The sequence below is a fragment of the Etheostoma cragini genome, chromosome 1 (assembly GCF_013103735.1).
Source record: "Etheostoma cragini isolate CJK2018 chromosome 1, CSU_Ecrag_1.0, whole genome shotgun sequence".
NCBI lineage: Eukaryota > Metazoa > Chordata > Actinopteri > Perciformes > Percidae > Etheostoma > Etheostoma cragini.
In genome coordinates this window covers 27,277,894-27,300,208 of record NC_048407.1, presented here as the reverse complement: position 1 = coordinate 27,300,208, position 22,315 = coordinate 27,277,894, and the positions used below count along the sequence as shown (strand labels likewise).

The window sequence follows — 22,315 nt, the reverse complement described above, 5'->3', positions numbered from 1 at the left end:
ACCGGTAAGCATGCGGATGGACGAACTCTACTGTCACTGCCATATCTGTTCATCAGCCCTAAATGGACTAATCCAATTACCGCACAGGCGATCTTTCTTCTGTCAGAAAAAAAAAGAAAATCATGACATGTCGGTGTACACAGAATCTTAATTAACGGATCACTCTGGGACTGTGCCTTAGGTTTGACACTAAGTCAAATACTGTCTAAGCCTTGGTCCGGTGCTTAGGGTTGTAGGATGCATGTTCAAAGCCCAAACCTTAGGGGCTTAAAATAACTATATCTCTCCTAGATCCCTTCACTACTGTGGATACATTTTATAGTGACATCATTGTCCCACAGAGTTGGGCTTCTCAGCACAAGCTGCTATACAACTGTTTTCTGTTTTGTGTTTTATAGGCTATTTACATTAAGGAATAAAAAAAGTCTTTGTCTTCATTACTTTCTGTTGTGTTGTTAAATATAATAGCATACCTTCAGCAATTAACTGCATTTGTGGGTGGAAGATGGCATCTTTTTTTATTCGGTTGTTACTTGTTGGAATTGGATGGTGATACTATGAATCCAAAGCACAATTTAGGTGGTTCATCAGCCCTTCTGCTGGCTCAGCATCCACACAACGTTTTTACAGCACTGACCTCATATTTGTGATTGTGCTCGACCTCCCTAAGGATAGGGTAAGGCAAGGCTCTGAACCTCTCCACTAATCATGATATCATAGCGCCTGATGCCCTGAGTATCGGGAGTGATTTCGTGGAGTTTCAGTTTAGCACACAGCACCCCCACCACCCGATGCTGGTTTCCACCTCCACCTTTTTCCACACAAAATCCCATCACCACAGCAAAACCCTCTCTGTGCTAAAGTGAGATGACGGAAAAGCTCTTTTCCAAAGCAGCTATTAAATGAGAGGCATTAATTTCATCCCTTCTGTCCAACAGGTTCCTTTAATTATCTCTCCAGTTTCAGTCAATTACATTTCACTTCCTTTCCTTGAAAATCACTGCTATTTTAGGGTGAGTGTTAGGCACCCAGGGGGTTGGAGACTTGTAGACATGCTCTAGCAGTCTGCTGCTCAGCCCGCCATTGGCTGGGGCCCTCTAAGGCTACATGCCCCTGTAAAGGACTGACCTCATGAACAGTGGTGTTGTGCCAGATGAGGAAATGGATATTCTATGTATATACCCCCAATTTCTCATTTAATGATACAGGGTCAGATTTGGTGCATGCATCAGTGGCAGAGAAGCCAGTGGTGTGAATACTCAGTGCAAGAGAACTGGCTACACTTGTGCTCCAAACTACTTGTTCTGACATGTTTAATGAACGCAGCATGGCCGCAGAGAAGAGAAGCTATATGCTTTTGAGGGTGTGGACATAATGTCTGACATTGCCTTGTAAGTTTATCTTTGAATGCTAAATGTTATACTCTTACAATTAATTTGATTCTTACTAATTCATTTAGGCTGTTTTGCCACATTACATTTTCTTTTTGCAAATTAGAGGACAAAAATGAAATTTTGGCAACAACTTGGTGAATGCCTGCTGGGTTGACATTTGTCACTGCTCTTAGAGCTGAAACATGACGTGGGCTAAAGACCAGACTGAGGCAGGGTAGGGTAAGGCTGTTGTCCTTAAATTGGAGAATGGAAAGGTCTAAAACACTGCATTTTCTTGTTTTGAAGCTTCATATCTATTTCCGTTATTAATGCGTGCCATTTTATTAATATCCTCCCTGGGGTGTACAGTTATTACCTCCCTTTGTTAAAAGGGTTGAAGTGCTGATTTCACAATGCCTAATTTAGCCCTGGCACAGCAGAGATGCTACATGAACACTGCACTGTTAGCCAAGCAGACAGCAGGACACTGGGCTAGGCTGAGTTTTGGCTCATTGGGGATTCAACCTGCCATTAGCAGTAAGGACTAGTACAGCATCTGATACAAGACAAGGTTCATGTTCAGCCTGAAAGAGCCTCACTCGCAGAATGTATTCTAAAGATGGCCGAGACAAGCTCAGGAAATTTCATTGCTCATGGAACATTAGATTTCCCATCGATTAGTTCAGCTTCACATGAATAATGAGCACAAACGGTTTGCAGAACATGGCTTTGTTTTGACCTACTTCACGGCACTACAATTTATGGAGCTTCCTGCATTTCCACCTAAGTCTGACAAGGACTGAGGGAGGAGGGCTGGGTTTTACCCTACTTTTATTTTCAAATAGCTGTCACTTTAACGGCATCATTTTAGAACCTGAAGAAATACTGTTCTTCACAAATATTTTTTCGGCCCTGAACAATACTGTGCTTTGCTGGTGTCCCAGCAGGGATACAAGCAAGAGAGAGAAAGTGTAGCGCAAGTTATTTTGTAAAAACCAAAAAATGGTGGTGTCTGAAGAGCTACAATTACATGCTGAAAAAAGAAGCACATAACACAGGGCTCAGTGCAGCTGCTTCTACAGAATTGAGGATTTCCAGCTACATGGCTGGTTTTGTAACCAATCATAAGCATTCATTTCATCCTCCTGTCTCTTTTGAGTTTTGGTAATCTACTTTGTTTTATAACCACCTTGCTATGATACGGAAGTTTTTGTCCCTCGTCCTCCTTCGCCTCTTTGGGTAAATTCAACAGTATTATTGGTGCCAGGTCAGCTGTTAGCAGCCTTGCCAGGGAGTACGCACAAACATAATTCTCTCTAATCTTCCTGCTGTCATCCATGTGCATGCAGGGGACCATCTCTCCCGTCATTTGGTCCAAGTGATTATCCCGGTGATTTTTCACTTGGTTGCTGCTAATGTATAGAGGCTGGTGATTACAGTGTGATTAGAGAGAAAGGTGAAATAGCATGTCTAATACGGTGCAAGAGATAATTGAAGGGTAGTGAGCACAGACATTAGCCAGGTTCGAAAATTCTGTTCCAAGGGGAGAGCTGCTGAACAGTTGGGCTGAGGTTTGAAAAGGGATGGCTGCTCTTAGGACAGGAGATAGAGAGGGTGTAGATGGCACGCTGATATCAAATCAAGACCTTCTGCTTATGCAAAGGACAAAGATCCGTAGTGCATTGTAGGGCTAGGCAAAATATCAGTAGGATATCGATAATGTGATACAAGATTAGATATGGTAGAAGTATTGTCTTTTCCTGTTTTTAAAGGCTGCATCACTGTAAAGTGATGTAATTTTCTGAATTTACCAGACTATTCTAGCTGTTTTATTATTTGCATTTACCCACTTAGTCATTATATCCACATTACTGACGAGTATTTGTCAAAAATCTCATTGTGAAAATATTTTGTGAAAGCACCAACGGTCAACCTTACAATATCGATATCGAGGTGTTTCGTCCAAAATATTGTGATATTTGATTTTCTCCATATCGCACAGCTCTAATGCGTTGAAGAATCTGCTGGCACATTCCTCCAGGGATTCAGAATTGGTTTTGTCTGCATTCCTATCTAAAACAAAAAAGCTGGAGAAAGAGGAAGGGGACAGCAAGGAGGAGAGTCTCTGTAGCAAAGAGGACCTGGTGGGACTGGAGCCCATGGTACCAGTCCTATTTGAACCCTTTAAACCTGTTCTTCAAAAGCATATAGCATACAGCACAGATAATATTTGTCACCAGGAGTTTTATCAAATTCAGATTTTCTTGATTAAGTCATTGGGCATCATCCTTAAAGCAACAGTTTGAAGGATCTCTGTGTCATGTTTGGTTATTGACTTCCTCTCTTTACTTCCCTCTCTACTTCTTGCCCAGCCATGCCTCTTGCTGCCAGCTGCCGGTGCTTGAGGGGCTGGTGTATGGATATGAGCTGGTGTTCAACAGAGAAAATCGGGAAGTGTTTAGAGTGACTAAAACTGCATCGCTCCTCCCTCTAGACTCATTCCAAACATATTAAACTGCTTTTAGAGAGGAGCCTGTATCCAGAGCTCTAAAACAGTCCAAAAAAGGCTCCAGGACTCTAAATCAAGACGTGACAATACTGGACTGCTTTACTCTGACCTGCCTGACGTCAGTGTCAGAGAGGCTACAAGCGAGCTTAATGATGAAGAGTGACTGTTATATCTAATTTAGATATAGTCTGTTTAAGCAGTAGCTTTTCCCCTCCGTACGCTGTATGTATAATATATGAAGGAGGAGGTCAGGGAACATGTTAATAGTGGAATTTACATTATATTTGACAGAGCTAAATGAGCTCTAAAAGCCTGGACTCCTCTGCCATCAATACTGTAAATCGAGTTTGTCTTCAAAGAAATGTTTGTTTGTATCTGCCGAGAGACAAGAGGCAATTTATCTCAATCTGGAGTTTTGCAGCAGCTCCAGTGGAAACACATTTCCTTGGCTTGTCACTTATATAAGTCCTAGTTGTTTACGGGCATATTTTGTTTTTTGACAGAATTCTATGATGCCATAGGGGTCTTTTTCATTTGTATATTGAGTTCATTCTGCTGGCAGTTTCAGTAGCTGTCGCCTTACTCCTCCCATTCTGTTGCCATCATGACCGTGCATTTGTCCAGCTCTCTTAGTAGAACCCTCACCCTTCAACAGTTTGTGGCTTCATAATTCACACTCCTTGTTGCAATACGAAAGGTCAAGAAAAAAACCAGAAAAAAACAAAAGACACCCCAATGTCCATTTTGCTTGGTCTTTACAGTGGATTGTCGCTTGAACACAAAAGGCTAGTGAGACGCCTTAAATGTCTGCACCCTGTCCAGCACAGACATGAGTAAGTTCTGTCTTTTTTTCTCTCTTGTCATTCTTTTTTTCTTCTTCTTCTTCTTCCAGAACAGTCTGTTCATAGCTGTCAGAGAGTGTGGTGACTTATACATCATGATGAGCGAGATATCCAGTGGCTGATACCTTAACATCCAAGAAAAAGAGACTCGTTGCGTAAAGGGGCAGATGAATGTCCCCCCCCCCCCCCCCCCCCCCCCCCCCCCCCCCCCCCCCCCCCCCCCCCCCCCCCCCCCCAACCCAACCCAACCCCCCCCCCCATTTTGCCCCCTTTTATTACGACTTCAAGTATTTTTTTTAAACAACAGCAAAAGTTAGCAAATCTACATTTTTTTCTACTCTACTCTATTATTCTACAACCTGGTGCTAAATCAGCATCCAGAGCAAAAGATCAGCCCCTATACTATGATGCCATGTCTTTTTTGTTTATACATTGTTTCCATTTTCTTTTATCCGTACTTACAATAGGCCACTGGATATTGATTTAAATGATTTTTTTGACTACGAGTAAATTGTAATACTTGCAGCTACAAGGTATGAGTTTTTAAATATATATTTATATATTTATATATTTATATTCTTTTAAAAAGCGTTTAGTCCTTTGGTCCCTATTTCCTAAGGAATGATGCATGTAAATTATCCTGGATTCTCCTCTTCTCTCTTCTTCTTTTCGTTTTTCTTCTTTGATCCAGAGCTTGCCCTGTCACAGAGCACAACACCTGTGTAGGCACAAAAACCAAAATGGCAGCAGGCTGGTGTGTGTTTGTGTGTGTGTGTGTGTGTGTGTGTGTGTGTGTGTGTGTGTGTGTGTGTGTGTGTGTGTGTGTGTGTGTGTGTGTGCACGCGCGCACGCATGTGTTTGCGTCAGTACTTGAGTTGGCATTTGCAAGTATTTATACATGTACAAAGTCGTTTTTTTTCTTCATTTTTCTTTTTTTAAGTGTGGCATCTAAATGTGTATGTTTGGTTTGTTTTCTGTGTTTATGTGTGTTTATCTATATCCTGTGTCAGTATGCATGCTTTGAGCATAATGAGTTTCTATAAAGGTTTTTTTGTTTGTTTTTCCCATCATGTCTAAAAAACAGCAGCAAAAAGTTGGTCTCTGCAAAAAATCTTCTTTCACAGACGCCAAAGCAAAACGGAAAAAAGAGGCATTTGCGAAGACAAAAAACAAAACAAACAAAAAAACAACAACTCTGGGATCCCTCTCTCAGTCACCCAATCTTTCAGCGGGTTTCCAGCAGGATCAAGGGACCACGCTTCCTTCATGATATGTAGCAGAGCAAGAAGTCTTTGTACTTTTACTGCACTTGTGGAAATAAGGTGTTGTGGCCCTTCATCCTGTGACACAGAGAGAGCGAGAGAGAGAGAGAGAGAGAGAGAGAGAGAGATGGGGGAGAATAAGGAGAGTGGATTCAGTAAGGCTGTGGTAACATGCTCAGGGTTGCTGGCTCCTGGTTATCACACAGACTGACAGGCACAGCCAACAGCATGAGAAACAGACGGGGAGGAGAAAAAAATAGAGGAGTGTGTCAATCACAACCAGAAATAAGGCTAGAGGTGGGGGTGGGAGATTTGTGTTTTAACCATATGCAACAGACATCTACACTGTGACAGCACTAATCCAAGGAAGGCCTAATTTAAACTGACTACATCTCCCTGCTTGAAAGGAAATACTGCTGAATGTTGCCTGAGATGTCGCTGTCAGTCATTGTATTGTTAATTCATTACAAACTACCAAAAGAACAAGAAGGATACAAAGGAAAGAATGTTGAAATTGTGTAATCCTTGTGACAGAAAAAAAACGATGGTTGATGGTTGTCCAATGTGAAAAAAACTACATATTTCAAGAAATTGCGCTGGATTAGGTTCCAATAGAAAAACCAACATAGCATCTCCCCTGTGTTTGTGTTGACTTAAAACACTGCACTGTCACTAAATATGTTCATGCTGCCGAGCTTTGGATATAAAATGTCTAGTTTGAAGCCTATCGTCCCTAATGTGGTGGGAGCTACAGTGTGGGTGAAGAAAGGCTACGAAATCACAGCAAATCACTCTCTGCGAACATGAAAGGGACTGACTTTGGGACAGGAACATGTGTGCCAAGACGCTCTTTGTTCTACCTTTCCATTCCTGTAAATGAGCTTGTTACCATTTCATAATAGATTTCCTTTTTCGATGCAAGAGCGGGGACGCTGGATTCTATCTTATGTGTGCCGAAGCGAGCCCAGACATTAGCAGCATAAAGCAGTCCCGATTACAGCCGCTCTCTTTTATATGCCACTTGCTCATAAACATCTACCACACAGCATAAACACACAGTGGCTTTTAAAATAGACCTTCTTTTTTTTCTTCTTTTTTTTTTCTTTCTTTTGCCAGCATTATGCCCCCCCCACCGCCACCTACTTAGATGGCTCCATAAAAGACACCTGGCAGTTAAGAGGCATAGTTGGTGCCAGAAAGACCTTATCCCTCCCGGCTTGCCTGGCTAGACACCCCCTGAGTTCATTGGATAGACTATGGGTGAGAGTCGCCTGCAGGGCTTCTGAAAGAATAGAGCAGACCGAGTTCGATGAAAACGACTAACTCTTATCAGGGTTTTGCCTGCAGGGATAGAAACAAACTTGCAAAGAAAGGACCCTTTTCACTCTTAATTCTGTTTGCTGCCATTTTCTTGTTACAGACCGAGTAACAATTATCTCAGATACAAGCCACAAAAATATAAGAGCTAATTTATCTGGCCGCATAATCCTATTAAAAAAACAACAACATGCAGTAGCAAATACTCGTCCCAGGTATTTGTATTTCTGTAATATTCCACTCCCTGCTTATACTGTCCATCTATGGAGGACAGATTTTGGCCATGTGGGTCTGCAGCGCTGCCTGCAGCTCTGCTATCACGGCGCAATTGGTTTGCACCCTCATAAATAAATACATGGGAAGTGATTCTCATGTTAGGCAAACAAAACAATCTTGCAGAAGTACTCCCTGTGCAGATGGAATCCATGGAGAAGTGGAGTGTCAACATTTGCCTGTGCTCTCTGCGGGAACAGTGGATATTTAATTGGCTACACAAACATAGGGTCATCTTGGCCATCGCTCAACTAAACAGCTGTCGATCGGGGGGAGAAAAAGGTCCTTTTTTGCAAAGATTTAGACTTTCATTAAAGGTCCCATGGCATAAAAACTTTACTTTTTTAGTTTTTTTTTTACATTAATATGCTTTCCCCCAGCCTGCCTATGGTCACCAGTGGCTAGAAATTATGACAGGTGTAAACTGAGCCCTGGGCATCCTGCTCTGCCTTTGAGAAAATGAAAGCTCAGATGGGCCGATCTGGAATCTTGCTCCTTATGTGGTCATAAGGGGTAAGGTTACCTCCCCTTTCTCTGCTTTGCCCGTCCAAAGAATTTGCCGCCTCCCATCTCCTCAAAAGCTACAGACTGAGAAATGGCACATACAAAGGAAAGCTCATTGTGGGACTGGCTCTAGTGGCTGTAACTCTGCACTGAGGCTGAATTTTGGGAAAGAGACTTCAGATACGGTATTAGCATCCAAAGAGCGTCATGTCATGGGACCTTTAACAAAAAAAATAGTTGTGAATGTGAAGAAATAAAGAAATAGAAAATACATGACATCGATACACATGAACCCCACAAGAGAAGTAAAACATCACAAGGGCACACGGTACAATAGCACAAAAGGGTTAAAGGCCACTTCCAGCTATAATCCACCAGTAAGCACGTCAGTTACATTATGTACAACAGGTACTAGCAAAGAAAAGGCATCGTTTTACTGCACTCCACAAACTGCCAATATACAATATACATTATATATATATATATACAGTATATATAAAAGGAGGGCAGAATATAAAGAGATAGAGTTTAGAGATATCAATCAACGCCACGTCATGCAACGCAGTCACAGTCCCACCACATGACGTCATCCAAAAGAAAATGACACCATGGGTTCAACTTACAGCTGTGGGAACTTGGCCCCATGACAGGTGTGTGGGTGGGGGGGTGGGGGAGGGGGATGTGGCTATAGCGGAGAAAGGCCACCTCACACTGTGATTGGTCATGTCAGGTTGCCAGGTTGGTGGGAGTGCAAAAAAAAGGGAAAGAAACAGTGGTATTTTCTTTTCCTTAAGTTAGATATTCAAAGCATCCTTTCCATATGTATTCCACATTCACTCATTCGGGCCGACAAATCAAATGAGGTTATTATGATTATTACCATAAAAACTGAAGAAAAAAAGAACTGACAAGTAAAAGAGAAATAACAGAACTAATAATCTCACACGGCAAAAAAATGTTCCTTTTCTTGTATATAAATAAACATTCTCAGGCTGACAACATTTGCAGGTTAAAAGGTTGAATTGATGTTTTTATATTCACAAAGATAACCCTAAAGGCAGAAATGCATATTTTAGAAACTTGTCCTGTCTACAGTAATTGGATTTGCCTTGCATTGTTTGCTATGAGGGTGGCCGTACAGTGAGTGCTTCAGCTTTTTTTGCATTAAGTTTATCTTTATGACACAGAACGCAATTTCCGAGTAGCTGGGCCCCTGAGACCAGCCGAAGAGACTGCTGTCTGATCGCGTTTTTAATTCAGCTTCAAAGCGAAATCGTCCACATTCGAGGAAAAAAGGGGCACTTATAAAGTTATCTACGCGTTAAAGTTTTACCTAAGGAACACAGAACAATCATCATTCAAGTTATATCGTTATAATGCAGTTGGATTTAGAAAATTAAACCGTTACTGTTGAACTTAACTCATTTTAGTCATTTGCTCAAGAACTCATTGTACTGTCTTCTGCATCACAAGGCAATCAATGAAAAGCAAAAAAAAAATTCTTTATGGTAGATTGGTCAAATATTTCAAAGCCAACTTCTTTAAATAATCCTCCTCCTGCGTGGTTTTTAAGAATCTATAAACAAAGAGCCGGCTTCAGAAGCCCCACTAGGGTATTTTTTCTTTAATGTTTTCATGGGAGTGCTCTTGGTTTTGGTCTATTGGTTTTCCTTAACTCTACAACAGAAGTGATGTAATAACAGAAAATGGATTGAACACACAATCTTACACGCACCCACACACGCACACACACACACACACGCACACATATATTTCCTGATAAAATTACAGAATGTTATTGTAGACAATTTCAGTACTTCTCATCTCAATGACTGCCGTGTCATTCAACGCTGTTGGAGGATATTTCCTAGCCCCTAGTGGGGCTTCTTCATAGGTTGTCTACTTTGAAAGCCTCTCTTCAATTAGTAGGACACGGCTCTATTCAAAGGCTATCAGGCAAGAGATAAAGGAAGCAACTATCCTTTGTAATGCATACCACCTTCCATTAATGCCATCTTGTGGCTTTTAAAGAGTCTAGTCTAAAACAAACAAATGGTATTACAGGCTTTTATTTATGGAGGAATATAATCCAGGCTTATGTTATTGTAATGAAAAGTTGCCTAGCCAATTGGGCGAAGAGAGCATGCATCTATATTATTTTGCACTGGCAGCTGCACTTTGTAACAGATGGGTGATGATTCTTTCAATCAAGCCTGACACTGTGAAATTAGTCTTTATTGAAGGATGGTGCCACTTTAAGTAAACCTTCCATTTTATTATTTTAATTCAAAGCTCTGACTTTTTTCGGCCCAAACAAGGAAGTTTGATATTGGACATATCTGGTGGCAGATACTTTGAATGTGCATATTTCATAAAAACAGCATCAATAACAAGTTAAAAAAAAAAGCAGATACACGTTTTCTATTCCGCAATGGATGAGCTTGATTTCAGGTAATATTTTCCCTTTTGTTCAGTATTAAATGAACTCTGTTGCTGTGGATTTGTAAAGCTGGCATAGTTTGAAATTAACAGTTGTCGTATAGTGTTAAACAGATGTTTCCCCAGAGCAACACAACACATGTCCAACATGTTTACATTGGCATTTGCAGTCATTGCATTCAATTCTGCTTTGCTACAAGGTTGCAGTTAGTCAAAAAGAGATATGAGGACATGCACTCAAAATTACAATAACACAACATTCCTATGCCTTGTTTTTGCTATTTGTGAAAATTGGCAAACAATAAATGGCACGATGTGAAAATGGATTATAACTTTTTGTTGAGAAAAGATTGGTGAAGCCTCAATTGAACTAACCAAATAGTGCTTTACTAGGGTTGGTGCTGTTTTCCACCATTACACAAGCCCCTGCAGTTTGGAGGGTGATAAGTGCTTTTCCATTAAGCATCTTTGTTGATATATTTTTGTGAGCACAAACTTTTCTTTTAAACACTATGCATTTACTCATCACACTCATCAGTAGTCTTGTAAAAAGTTATTATTCCATACATGTACTCTGTTTTATCGTGCTAATACTATTGTGAGAAGGTTCAACTGAAAGGGCCTGTAGATTTATCTATGCAGCTGACAGGAATCTAACGCAGAGCTATTGTAGGAGTAAATTGCCGCTCTCTGGTTTTATGAATTTGTAGCTCAAACAACTTGCATTGATTCTAAACGCCGTCTTCAGTAGATGGGTAATTATGCACAGCTGGGTATTGATGATGTCATCAATTTGCACAGGAGCGTCCTCCTGCAGGTACAAATTAGATTTTAAATCCCAGAAGTAACAAAAACAATTCTGTGGAGCAGAGGCAACCTGACAAAATCGTAAGAGACTAATTCTGTGGAGAGGTCCATCAAGAAACAAGTGCCCAGACACTTTCATGGATATTTTTTTTTTTAAACACTTTGATCTGCAAAAATATGAATTCCATGTCACATCAGGGCTCATGGCGTGAAGTCAGATCATGACTAAAGAATTATATTAACTGCTTCCCTAGTTGGCCATATTTAATATTGAACTAACTAATGTATGCACTTTCTAGTTTTATTAGTCTGTCATGTTAATACATGTAAATTTCAACAGAAAGTACTTTATGCAAATGATCCATGATGGGCTTTCTACTGGATGGAAGACTAGTGAGTTAGGGCATTTAATTTTCCTCTTGTTTCATCTTGTCCTGCAGATTTTAAAGTGTATTTTATTTGTTTAAAGCTTTCAGTTAAAAAGCAGACAATCATCCTACATAGATGTGAATTCTGAAGAATATTCAACATGTTTGCACAATAGTTAAATGCCCTTTCTGCATCAATAATGACTAAACTATCCAAATGAAGAAAACAGTTTGGTTTAAGAACAAGCAGGGCAGAGAATGGCACGGCTTATTCTAGCATGGGCGTTACTGTACCTGGGTATGGACAGCAGACAAGTCAGTAAGGTCGGTTGGCATCCTTTGGCCGCTTTAGCTGCACCTTCAGCCTCTTCATGCCTATCTGAAAGCCGTTCATGGCCTGAATAGCGGCTTGAGCACTGGACGGGTTATCAAAACTCACAAAGCCTAAGACAAGAACACAGAACAGGGGAGAGATGAGGGCAGAGAAAAATGGGAAAATGGAACAACATACAAGGGGAGAAGAATGGGGGAGAGATGAGAGAGAAACAGGAAGGATGAAAAAGGGAGAGGGAAAGAGACGGGGAGAAAAGACAAGGCGAGATGAAAGGAAAAAAAGAGGGGAGAAGAAGAGCCTTTTTAACTCTCAACAATGACACAACAATAGCTCTTTGTTTTCCCTTTTCAACGGATTAATTGAAAATCTTTGAATTAAAAAAGATTACACAAAACACCACAAAGAGTAATAACACAGATATTAAAAATCAAACGAAGAAGATCCATTAAAAACCGCGAGTTTAAGTTGAACAGAGGACAAAAAAATCACAAAAAGGTGTTCAGAGATTAGAGAGAGAAGAAAGGAGTCTCATGTTGTGTGAGGATTTTTAGAGCCAAGTCTGTAAATGTTACCTGAGTGTTTGAGGCATGCAAGAGTGGCAGGGCTGTGTGTGTGTGTGTGTGTGTGTGTGTGTGTGTGTGTTTCTCCATGTACGTGTGTGACCGAGCGTGTAGCTGAGTGAAGAGTAGAGGGCATGGGGGTCGTGACGAGATGCTAGGAGCAAGGTGTGTAGGACGGAGGTGCCTGCTGCTCTGAGTTATCACCTGGGTGTCGAGGCGGAATGAGCCCACAGCTTTCCACACCGGGACTCCTTGCCTGCTCTTATCAGACACCTCTGTGATTGACGGCCCGAATTTTCCGCCTGCCAGCTGATTTGATCACACCGCTATGGGTCCAATTTAATTTTGGGGGAGAGGGCAGGCTTTTGTCAGTGCAGGTGAGATAAGGCTGCTGCTTTTACAAACCCTTTAAACAAACTGAACAGGGAAGGGCCTGTCAGTTGGCAGTGATCCCCGTTCCAAACACACACACACACACACACAGACATGCACACACATACTATCCCTGGCTTTAACGAATCTCCATACCTCACATTTAAATCCACATGCCAAATAGGTGAAATGATGCTGGGGGTCATAGTACGAGAGTGACTGCACTGCAGTAAGTGTTTGAATCCACAGATATTAAAACAAGTCTAAAAAGCAGAATAAGATATTTGAAAAAGCTTTAAGTTTTAGCTGTTTTTTCGAGACAAAGTAACTGGCGGATGTTTCCTATCTTTGATGGAGCACTGAGTGTGTGGTGCTATGAAATGCAATACCCGAGATGCTACTAGTGTTTGAGGTATGGCTCTCACTGCAGCCATCCATATTAGCAGAATGTCTGTATGTGTTGTAAAGCTATGCATTTTTAATACAAACACACACAAACTTGCAAAAGTTATTGGGTGACAATGGGGAAAATTTAAGTCCAGGAGCTGGTTGAGCAGCTGGGAATGCTACAGTGTAGTAATATAGTGTAGTATATAAGTCTCACAATGCCATAAAAAAGTAGTTACTATTTAGTGATGCTGTGCACTGATTCTATTTGGGACTATGAAAACCCGTCTCTGCACTATTGCAGGGGTGGCTTTAGTGTTGACTTGAAGTCATGGTTCAAATACTCTTATAGGCTTTGACAAACTGTGTCCCATGCTCTGCTGCAACTACCAATGAATGCTTAAAAATAGTGCTACAACCTTTACATTTTCACTACATTTCTATTCACTTTGTTTGGATGATTATTTTACGTTTGTGTTATTTTACAAGTGTTGATAGGAGATTTGCTTGTTCTTTTAAATAACAAATGGCTTAAGGGTGGCTGTTAAAGAGTGAAAGAGCAAACGTGCTAAATTAACGGAGGATGGTGAATATGTGCCCAGTAAATAAATGAATGTACAGATGGAATAAACATGGACAGACAACTTTCCCCAAATTAAAAATGGGAATGAAAAAAAAGATACATCTTGGCATATAGATTTGGTGGGCTGTCTATTTTTGGTGTGTGTGTGTTTTTTCCATTCTTAGAGGACCTTTGGAAATTTTCAAGCTGAATCCAGCTAAGTCCACCTAACAACATATGCTTTGATCCCTTTTAAAAGTCAAGATTGAGTGACTAAATGCAGAGGATTAAGACTAATGTTATGTCCATAGAGTCCCAGGTTAGATTAAACCCAGTCTATATTCTCGAGGTTCCACGTTCGGCATTGCCCCGGTGCCGCAGGAAACCGCCGGATGCATGTCCTTTCGCCAATGTCCATTTCCTTCTGCTTTCTTTGCGTTTGAATTTTAAACTCCGGTGTATTTATTTGAACTATGGTTAATTGCTCCTCAGATCTCTGCAGTGTAAATTGAGATCATATAGCACTCAACAGTGAGTTAATATGGGGTGTACACATTTTCCTTATGGATGTTCTATCCCATCTCTGACTCAATAAAGCATCACTAACTAATAACACATGCTGTTACCCACGTCACTGGTGGATTATCTTGTCATCTTAATCTTCTTAATTTTTTAATTGCTTTGAGTTGAAATGTTATACACATCCTCAAGTCTTCTCTTCATCTCCCCTGCGCAAGTGTTTAATATCACACCATGTCACATATTCATATCCATTTCATCGCAAAGCAAATAAAAAAACAGACATCTGTCTGAATTGACAGTGATGCATCCCTCAAGAGTATATACACCAAATCCTACTTTAGAAATACATCCTTTAAAAGACTGTGCTTTGAGTGCTCCTACAGTGACCTTTTCATCATATCCAAATTTCCAAACTTCTCTGTAAACTCTCCATCTCAAAGAGTGATGTCTGTTTATCTTCTCTCAAAATCCCCAAATGTAGTTTACCTGTGCTTCAGAGAAATCAGGCCATGTACGCATAGATGTTTTTTGAAACTCGCAGGAATTATTCTGTAGTGGCGAGCAATATTTCAGAGGTAGTTCATTTAAATGTATTAATAATATTAACTAAATATTTAACACACTTCATCTACTAGAGACTGTGATATTCTGCTCTTTGAAACATTGGAAATAAGTTACTTTTCATTTTGTCCTATTCAAATCCACACTGCATTTCTTTGGAAATGAGCTCCTCAGCTAACAGTAAGGTCATTAGCTTTCTGTTAGTTTGTAAAAAAAAAATTTTAAAAAAGTATTTTTGTTGTCTATCGTTGAAGTGTGCACAAGGCCAAGTGTGTACATTTTTACAATGTACAATTCATCAGTCCATCCATCTATTTTACTACATCGATATACTGTATGTATGTATATTTCTGTGATACAGTATACTGTATCTACACATGTATGTGAGTCTACATTGGCCATTAACCACATCCTCAAGGCTAAACTCACATTTTTAAGATGAAGTGTTCCAAGTTCTTAGAGGCCTAATAACTTATCCCCCTTAATGCACAACACCGTGTGCCTAATTTGTTAATGTCTTACAAAGGAGCCCTAGGGCTTCTGCTATAAAAAGTAGGGAGAAATAAGTGTGTGGGGGGGGGGGAAATCCCCACAAAAGAATCATGGGTTAAATGGCTGTTTTTCAGCCAAGATCTTAATTACAAGCCGTGGAAAAAAATAAGCCGGTGAGACTGATGAGGTCACCGCCCCTTTGCCCTTCCCCCTTGTTGACTGACGGATAGTGATAGCGAGAGGCATATGTTTCGAGGAGAGCACACAGAGGGAGAGAGAGTCCTGAGATGGACAGAATAAGACAGATGAGGGAAGAGAGGAAGAGAAAGCCTCATAGACGTGCGATGTTGAAGGGAAACTGAAAGAAAGCCAATGCTGAGAGAGTCTCTCTCTCTCTCTCTTCCCCCCTCTGCCTGTCTCCTGGGTGCTGCTGTCCAACTGAATCAACAGTATGGCCCACACCAGTCTATTATTATCTCTTTAAGCCCATGGATTCCACCTGCACCGCCTCCACCCTGATGAACTGGATTGCTGTGTGGGAGGCGAGAGAAAGGATGGGTGGGGTGGCGGGATGCTGCTAGGTTGCCTGGCTGGTGGACCTGGGGGGGGTCTAGAAAAATGCTTTTCTCTTGGGTAAGGGAGTTTGGGAATGGCAGAGAAGGGGAGATGGGTCCGGATTGTATAATGAATGGCGTGATAGAGTGATGAATAGATGTGTGGAGCAAATGGCAATTGTGTAAAGATGTTTGAGTCAATAGCTATGTGATAGATTCATGGTGGGTTTGGAAATGTGTTGTTTTAGGAAATTCGTGTCCACCTGTTCACACCACAATTCTTTCTTTCCCCTTTCCATAGCTGCGTCCCACCTGTGTGATGGAGCCAGGGAGCACCTGTGCATTGCTTTGCTCACTTTTTTGTTTCTTCTCTTCACTGTTGATTTTTGACTCACCAAAACATTTGCTCTGATTGGTCGCTCGGTCCACAAACACTTTGGCAGAGATGACGTTGCCAAAAGGCAGGAACATTTGCATGAGTTCTGCATCTCCAAACTCCTGGGGCAGGTGATAAATAAACAGGTTGCAGCCTTCTGGCCCTGGTGATGAGAAAGAGACAACAGGAGGGTTACATTGGAAGCATAAGCAGCGACAGAGAGGCCATAATACCACATGTTGAAAAATGACATAATAAAGCAATTAAGACTATAATCCGAGCAACATGGGAGTCTTGTAAACACCAAATGCTGATTATGTTTCATGTGGCACAAATATTGGTTGTTTTAAACCTGGTTATTGTGGAGTGCACACACCTTAATCTTGTTTTTAAAGAGTTACACAATTTAAAAGGTCACACATGTAGTTTGGACCGCTCTTTTTGTGGTTTTCATTTGAATTCCATTTATATACATAAATGTATAGATAAGTGGCAATTTAAAAAATATTTATAAATACAGTTAAATTTGACTATTGTCTGAGGCAATTGGAGTGCACATGTAAACAGCCACAGAGAGCAGTAAAAGAGAAAAAAAGCCAGAGGAAAAAACAAAACAGATACAACAGGAGGAAGGAAAAAAAAAACAGAGAGGTTGATTAAAAGAGAAAGATAAAGACGGTTGTATTGAGACAGAGAAACCCTGGAACACAGAGGAAGAGAGAGGGGGGGGGGAGGAGGAGGAGGAGGCATAAGCCAAGTTTTTGTCCCAATTACTCTCTGACAGTAGGACTGTCTTCCAATCTCTCTCCATCCCTCCACACTCATCCACCCAGCTGCCACATATTGTACAGGCCAATCTGGAGAGAGAGAGAGAGAGAGAGAGAGAGAGAGACAGAGAGAGAGAGAGAGAGAGAGAGAGAGATGTGATGGACTCGGGGACAGTATGCTTGCAGCTGGCTGCCCGGCTAGCACTCTCTCCTGTCTCATTGCTCTGGGTGATAGCATGACGAGATGAGAATGGGGCTGGTGAGAAGGCTGATAAGGGCTGCAGTGGTGGCTGGCTGTACTGCTGCTATGCCTCGGCAAGATAGAGGACACACACACACACACACACACACACAGACACACACACACACACACACACACACACAGGTTGAAGGAGTGGGAACCTTTTTGGTAACAGTTAAAAGCTGAATTCAGTTCTGTCAGTTTAGGTCTGAGATAATTCATGCTTTGAAAAGAAGTGGTTTATTTGAGAGGGACAACATTTCCCCAACTGGTGTGTAAGGGTTGTGTTAGTTTAGGTCAGCTGCACAGTTGATTCACCACTCCTTACAAACATAACACCAATTTTTTGTTCTTCATAAAAACGTGTTTATCTTTTCCATGTATACAAGTACACTATGGGTGCATAGCACCCTGTGCCTGGATATAGGCATAATTATAAAATCATACAGTCATACTACTAAGAATAATGTAAATTATACATCTAATATTTCATCCAGGGCCAGAAGTGAAAATCAATCTTTAAGAACATGTTGATAAGTTGTAAGATCTAGCTGCAGTAATATACTGTATATCTCTTCTACACACAGGATAGAAAGTAGATAGACAGTGTAGAAAGTTATTTGATATGATTTACATATATATGATTTGAAAGGAAATCACATGTTACACATTAGTCGAAATTGAGTGAAGTCAATTTACAAGGTCCTACCGTTTTGCATTTGCATAAAGCCTTCTATGGCTCCAGAATCTTAAGATGGTTAGTGGAGTTAGAATGAATTGGGCTTATCAGACCTCTGTACCCCACTCCGAATCGCCGCTAGTGGCTCAAGGCTCCATTAGCCAAGCTGTAGAACTAGAACTGCTGCAGTTAGAGTTGCATTGTGGGCAGTGCAGGCACTATGTATCTCTAGATCTGCTGCATCAATTTTATTTTCACCTAGGACCCCCTTCAAATGTCGTCTTTATGTCATTACAGTCAGTAGGGATGCATTTAACCCAATACTTAATATGTGTCTGGTTAAAATAATATTCTTTTGACACAGACCGATGGATTTTATTGTTGCAATTGTTAGCTTTCAGAGGGAGGTTGAAGCTGAGGCTTGACTGTGTAATCAGGTTTAGGTGTCTCTTGTTAAATGGCAGAGCTACAGACTGTGGCAGTGGACTGAGACAGGCTGGGAGTGCAGCCAAACCCCAGAGGAGGAAAGAACTCAGACAGGCCTCTGGCTCAACCAAGAATAGCTGTGTGTGTGTGTGTGTGTGTGTGTGTGTGTGTGTGTGTGTGTGTGTGTGTGTGTGTGTGTGTGTGTGTGTGTGTGTGTGTGTGTGTGTGTGTGTGTGTGTGTGTGTGTGTGTGTGTGTGTGTGTGTGTGTGTGAGACCATGACTTCTCTAATTCTTGCTAATGTTGAAAATGTTTCAAGGTAGTGAGAGATGTCCTAAACAACGCTGTGTTTTTCTTATGGTGTGAAGTTATGCCTCCATGTAAAGGGAATGAGTTGCTGAAGTGAGGATGATTGTGTGTCTTTCTGAACTTATGATACACTTCAGCACTGTGACCCTGGCATGCACTCACTCTACTGAAAACTCGCAAACATATACTAACCTTTTCTCTTGGCAACATTTGAGACACTTCATTTCAGAGTTCCTATATTGAATATTCATACCACTCTATGCTGTCTCATACAATCATATAGATGAATAATTGAGACTGACGAGTGGCGTCAAAAAGAGTGATTTACCTTCACAGTATATCCTATGCTTTATTACATCTGATGCTGTGGCAGAAGAACGAACACTACACTAGGAATGGTAATAAATGGTTATGCATGCAGCTAATTAATCTGATGAATATTTATAACCACTTAAACACATTGTAATGGACTGATTAAGCAGTCCAACGCTGCGAGTTTGAATTAGTGCAGTTTTTGAATAATGACAGAGTAACTTTCCATCTCACTGCTAATGTTCTTCTCTTTAAATGGGGAGCCTTTTTCTCACATTTTCCCCAGCCAGCTTTTTCCCTCCCTCGCTAATTCAAAGCAGCGCAGCTACATTAGAATGGAACACGGCAATTATCACCTTTTATCTTGGGTGGGCGCACTTGCTCGCTCTTACCTTCCCTCTGTTGCTGGGGAATGATGGTTGGTTGCTGTGGGAACGCTTGGCTGATTGGCGCATAGGCGGCAGGGTAGGCTGCTGTTGCAAAGGGAGAACCAGAGTGGAATTTTTCACATCTCTATTTTCATATTTGACACAACAAAACTCAAATCATTATTCCATTGTTCATTTGCATCCTCTAGACATTGCATAAATAAATTGCATTATGACTGGGAGCCTGGGCTCATTTGGCTGGTGGATCACTAGTCAAAGAGTATGGCAAAAGGGGAGTGGAGTGAAATTCAACTAAGCAGACGCACAAAGAAAGAGGGGCAGACTTACTTACACCGTGTTAATGAGAGCTGATGTCAGGCAGAAAACAGTCGTTATGAGAGGCCTGTTTCATCTCTCATGTAGGAGGCTATGACAGGTTCCGATCCTCAGCTCTTAGTGTACTTTTGGAATTAAGATTTTTTGTGTGGGTGTATAATCAAGTCAACTGAAAATCCTTTTGCAATCCTAATTTAAAGTAGTCTAATCCGGGAGGAAATTGGCTGGTCATCCAGCTATCTCTACTTGTCAAAGTGTCTACGGATGTGGCAAACACACGTAAAGGGGAGAAAGAAAGGGACAGATGGAGCAAGTAATGGGAGGTGGGAGAGACAGGTCACCTGCGTAGTGTTGGACGCCAGCATAAGCCTGTTGGAGAGGGTCGGTCACCGTTGGACTCTGTGCTGCAGAGAGACGAAAAGAAAGACAGAGAAAAGGGGGTGACAAAGAGGAAAATAAAAGCAGAAAAGACAAATTATGGTCAAAACAGACACAAAGAGAGGTATAGAGAGAATGTTAAAGAGCAAGGCCAAAATTGGCTTAGCTGTAGAGAACCATCGGGTACGATCACACGAGGAGTGGGGAAAATGTGGGTTGTCATATCTTAGTTCTTCAAAATGCCTGTTTGCCCCAGATGTTAGCATCAAATATTAACAACATGCCAAACAAAACACTTTGTAGTTCATTACAATTGCAGCTGCCTTTGCATAATGCAGAGATGGGGGGTGTGTGTGTGTGTGTGTCTGTCTGTCTGTCAATTCTTTAGGAATCAGTCTCAGACAACATTAAGAAGCCGAGGACGGGCTTAGACACATCAAATTAACCATAATGGACTGATGGATGAACTGATGGATTCATCATGATGCTAGGGCTGGCTGCTCAGAAATCTGCCAAATACACTGTTGATTGACCCTCAAGCCTCAAACGCTTCAGTTCAGATCAGAAGAAAAAGATGTAATGAGGGTGTGAAGTAAAAAAGGACTCTTGTCAACTTCTAACCCGTTACCACACGATATACAGTAATTCAATTTGTCACCACTGACGTGTTGAACTTGCATTGTGGCAATTAGGTGATGTTCTTATTCAGATCAAGAGCAGCACTAGAATAATTCATATATCACCATCAGTACAAGCAGCTAATTATACATGTCAGGGTCGGAGCAACAGTCTCCTGACAGTAGATGTTACAAATATATCTCATGTTTCTTTTATGTAAACCTTGATTGGCTCACCTGGGTAAGGGTGGATACCGTTGGTGTAGATGGGCTCAGAGGCGGACTGCCCATTGCTTTGAGGCGGGAGGGCACTGAATCCGTTGACCCCGATAGGGGTGGCTATGCTGGGCACGGCTGTGGCAGAGATGCCGGGGGGTGTGCTGGTGCCTGCAAATAGATATACTGTAGAGTCATTACGGAAACTGCCGAGTGCACCCTTCAAATGCTGCACAATCAAAAAGGTACAAGAGAAGTATATATTTTGTACTGAAATCTGCCTTCTCACAAATGTATTACTATATAACAACCACATAATGGGCCCTCGTGAGCACAAATGCGTACCTTTTGACCCACCGTGGAGGTACTGTGTAGTCTGGAAAAAGCTGAGGTAGGTGTGAGAGGGGGTTCACAAGGTACTGATTCAGCCTGAACAGTCACTAATATCACTAGCAAGAAAAAGTCACTCATCCACCACTGTAATATTACATCATAAAGGCAAAGGTACTCTGAGCTCTAAATATGTTCTCATCATAGCCTTGTTTAAATTTATATTTCTGTCATTTGGGTACAAAACTGCCCTTTTGGATGTAGAGACCTTTGTATCTTCAACAGCCTTTCCTCCTTATGGTGATATACCATCTGTCACCTTGTCAGTGCCCTTTTGTGATGATGTTTTTTTTTTTTTTTATAATCCAGGGTGAAGGGCATTTAAGTCATGTAGGATTATGTTTGATAGGCATTACCTGGTATATGTAGGCCTTGTGGATTACAAATGCTAGATACAGCGTCAAACCACTTTATTTAATACAACTGCAATGACCCTGCCTTCAGGCGGCCTGCCTACTTAGTGTCGCACCATCAAAGCTCCTCATGACAAGGGCCAAAAAGATAGTTCAGACCAGGGTCCAGGATTATCTCACACAAATCTTTGCTCTTATATTGTATAAGCCAAGGACTCTGCATCCAAAGTCATCGGATTGGCCGTGTTCCCAGAAAACACACACTGTCACAGAGACACAGAGGGAGAGAGCGACAGACAAACAGACCGACAGAGAGATAATGAGAGAGAGGAGCAGAGAGAGTGACTATAACGTAGCTGCCAATGATTGTCAAGGAATGCTGTTCCCCCATCATGCCCCCGTCTTTACAAGGCCCTGCTTCCTTTAATTCAACACTGGCGATGGTTGCTTCAGCACAGAAAATGGAGCCTACGTCTTAAAAAATGTAACAAGGGCAAAAGCAGAAAGGCC

At 41.4% G+C, this 22,315-nt stretch overlaps 1 protein-coding gene across 11 annotated transcripts in view; it reads right to left on the bottom strand.

Moving 5' to 3' along the window:
• Window positions 1-5,148: 5,148 nt before the first annotated feature.
• Window positions 5,149-22,315, bottom strand: part of si:dkey-205h23.2 (CUGBP Elav-like family member 4) — a 133,987-nt gene continuing 116,820 nt past the window's right edge. For 5 of the 11 annotated variants that reach the window (XM_034868544.1, XM_034868566.1, XM_034868526.1 and 2 more), the window contains 6 exons: window positions 21,084-21,248; window positions 20,193-20,255; window positions 19,540-19,620; window positions 16,434-16,577; window positions 11,989-12,138; window positions 5,149-6,064 (listed from right to left, as the gene is read on the bottom strand). In XM_034868544.1, the coding sequence (XP_034724435.1) occupies window positions 12,011-12,138; window positions 16,434-16,577; window positions 19,540-19,620; window positions 20,193-20,255; window positions 21,084-21,248 (581 nt within the window). In that variant the 3' untranslated portion in view covers window positions 5,149-6,064; window positions 11,989-12,010. Of the gene's footprint in view, window positions 6,065-8,703; window positions 8,792-11,988; window positions 12,139-16,433; window positions 16,578-19,539; window positions 19,621-20,192; window positions 20,256-21,083; window positions 21,249-22,315 lie in introns of all 11 variants that reach the window. The other 6 variants (XM_034868552.1, XM_034868574.1, XM_034868584.1 and 3 more) reach the window with 4 other exon arrangements.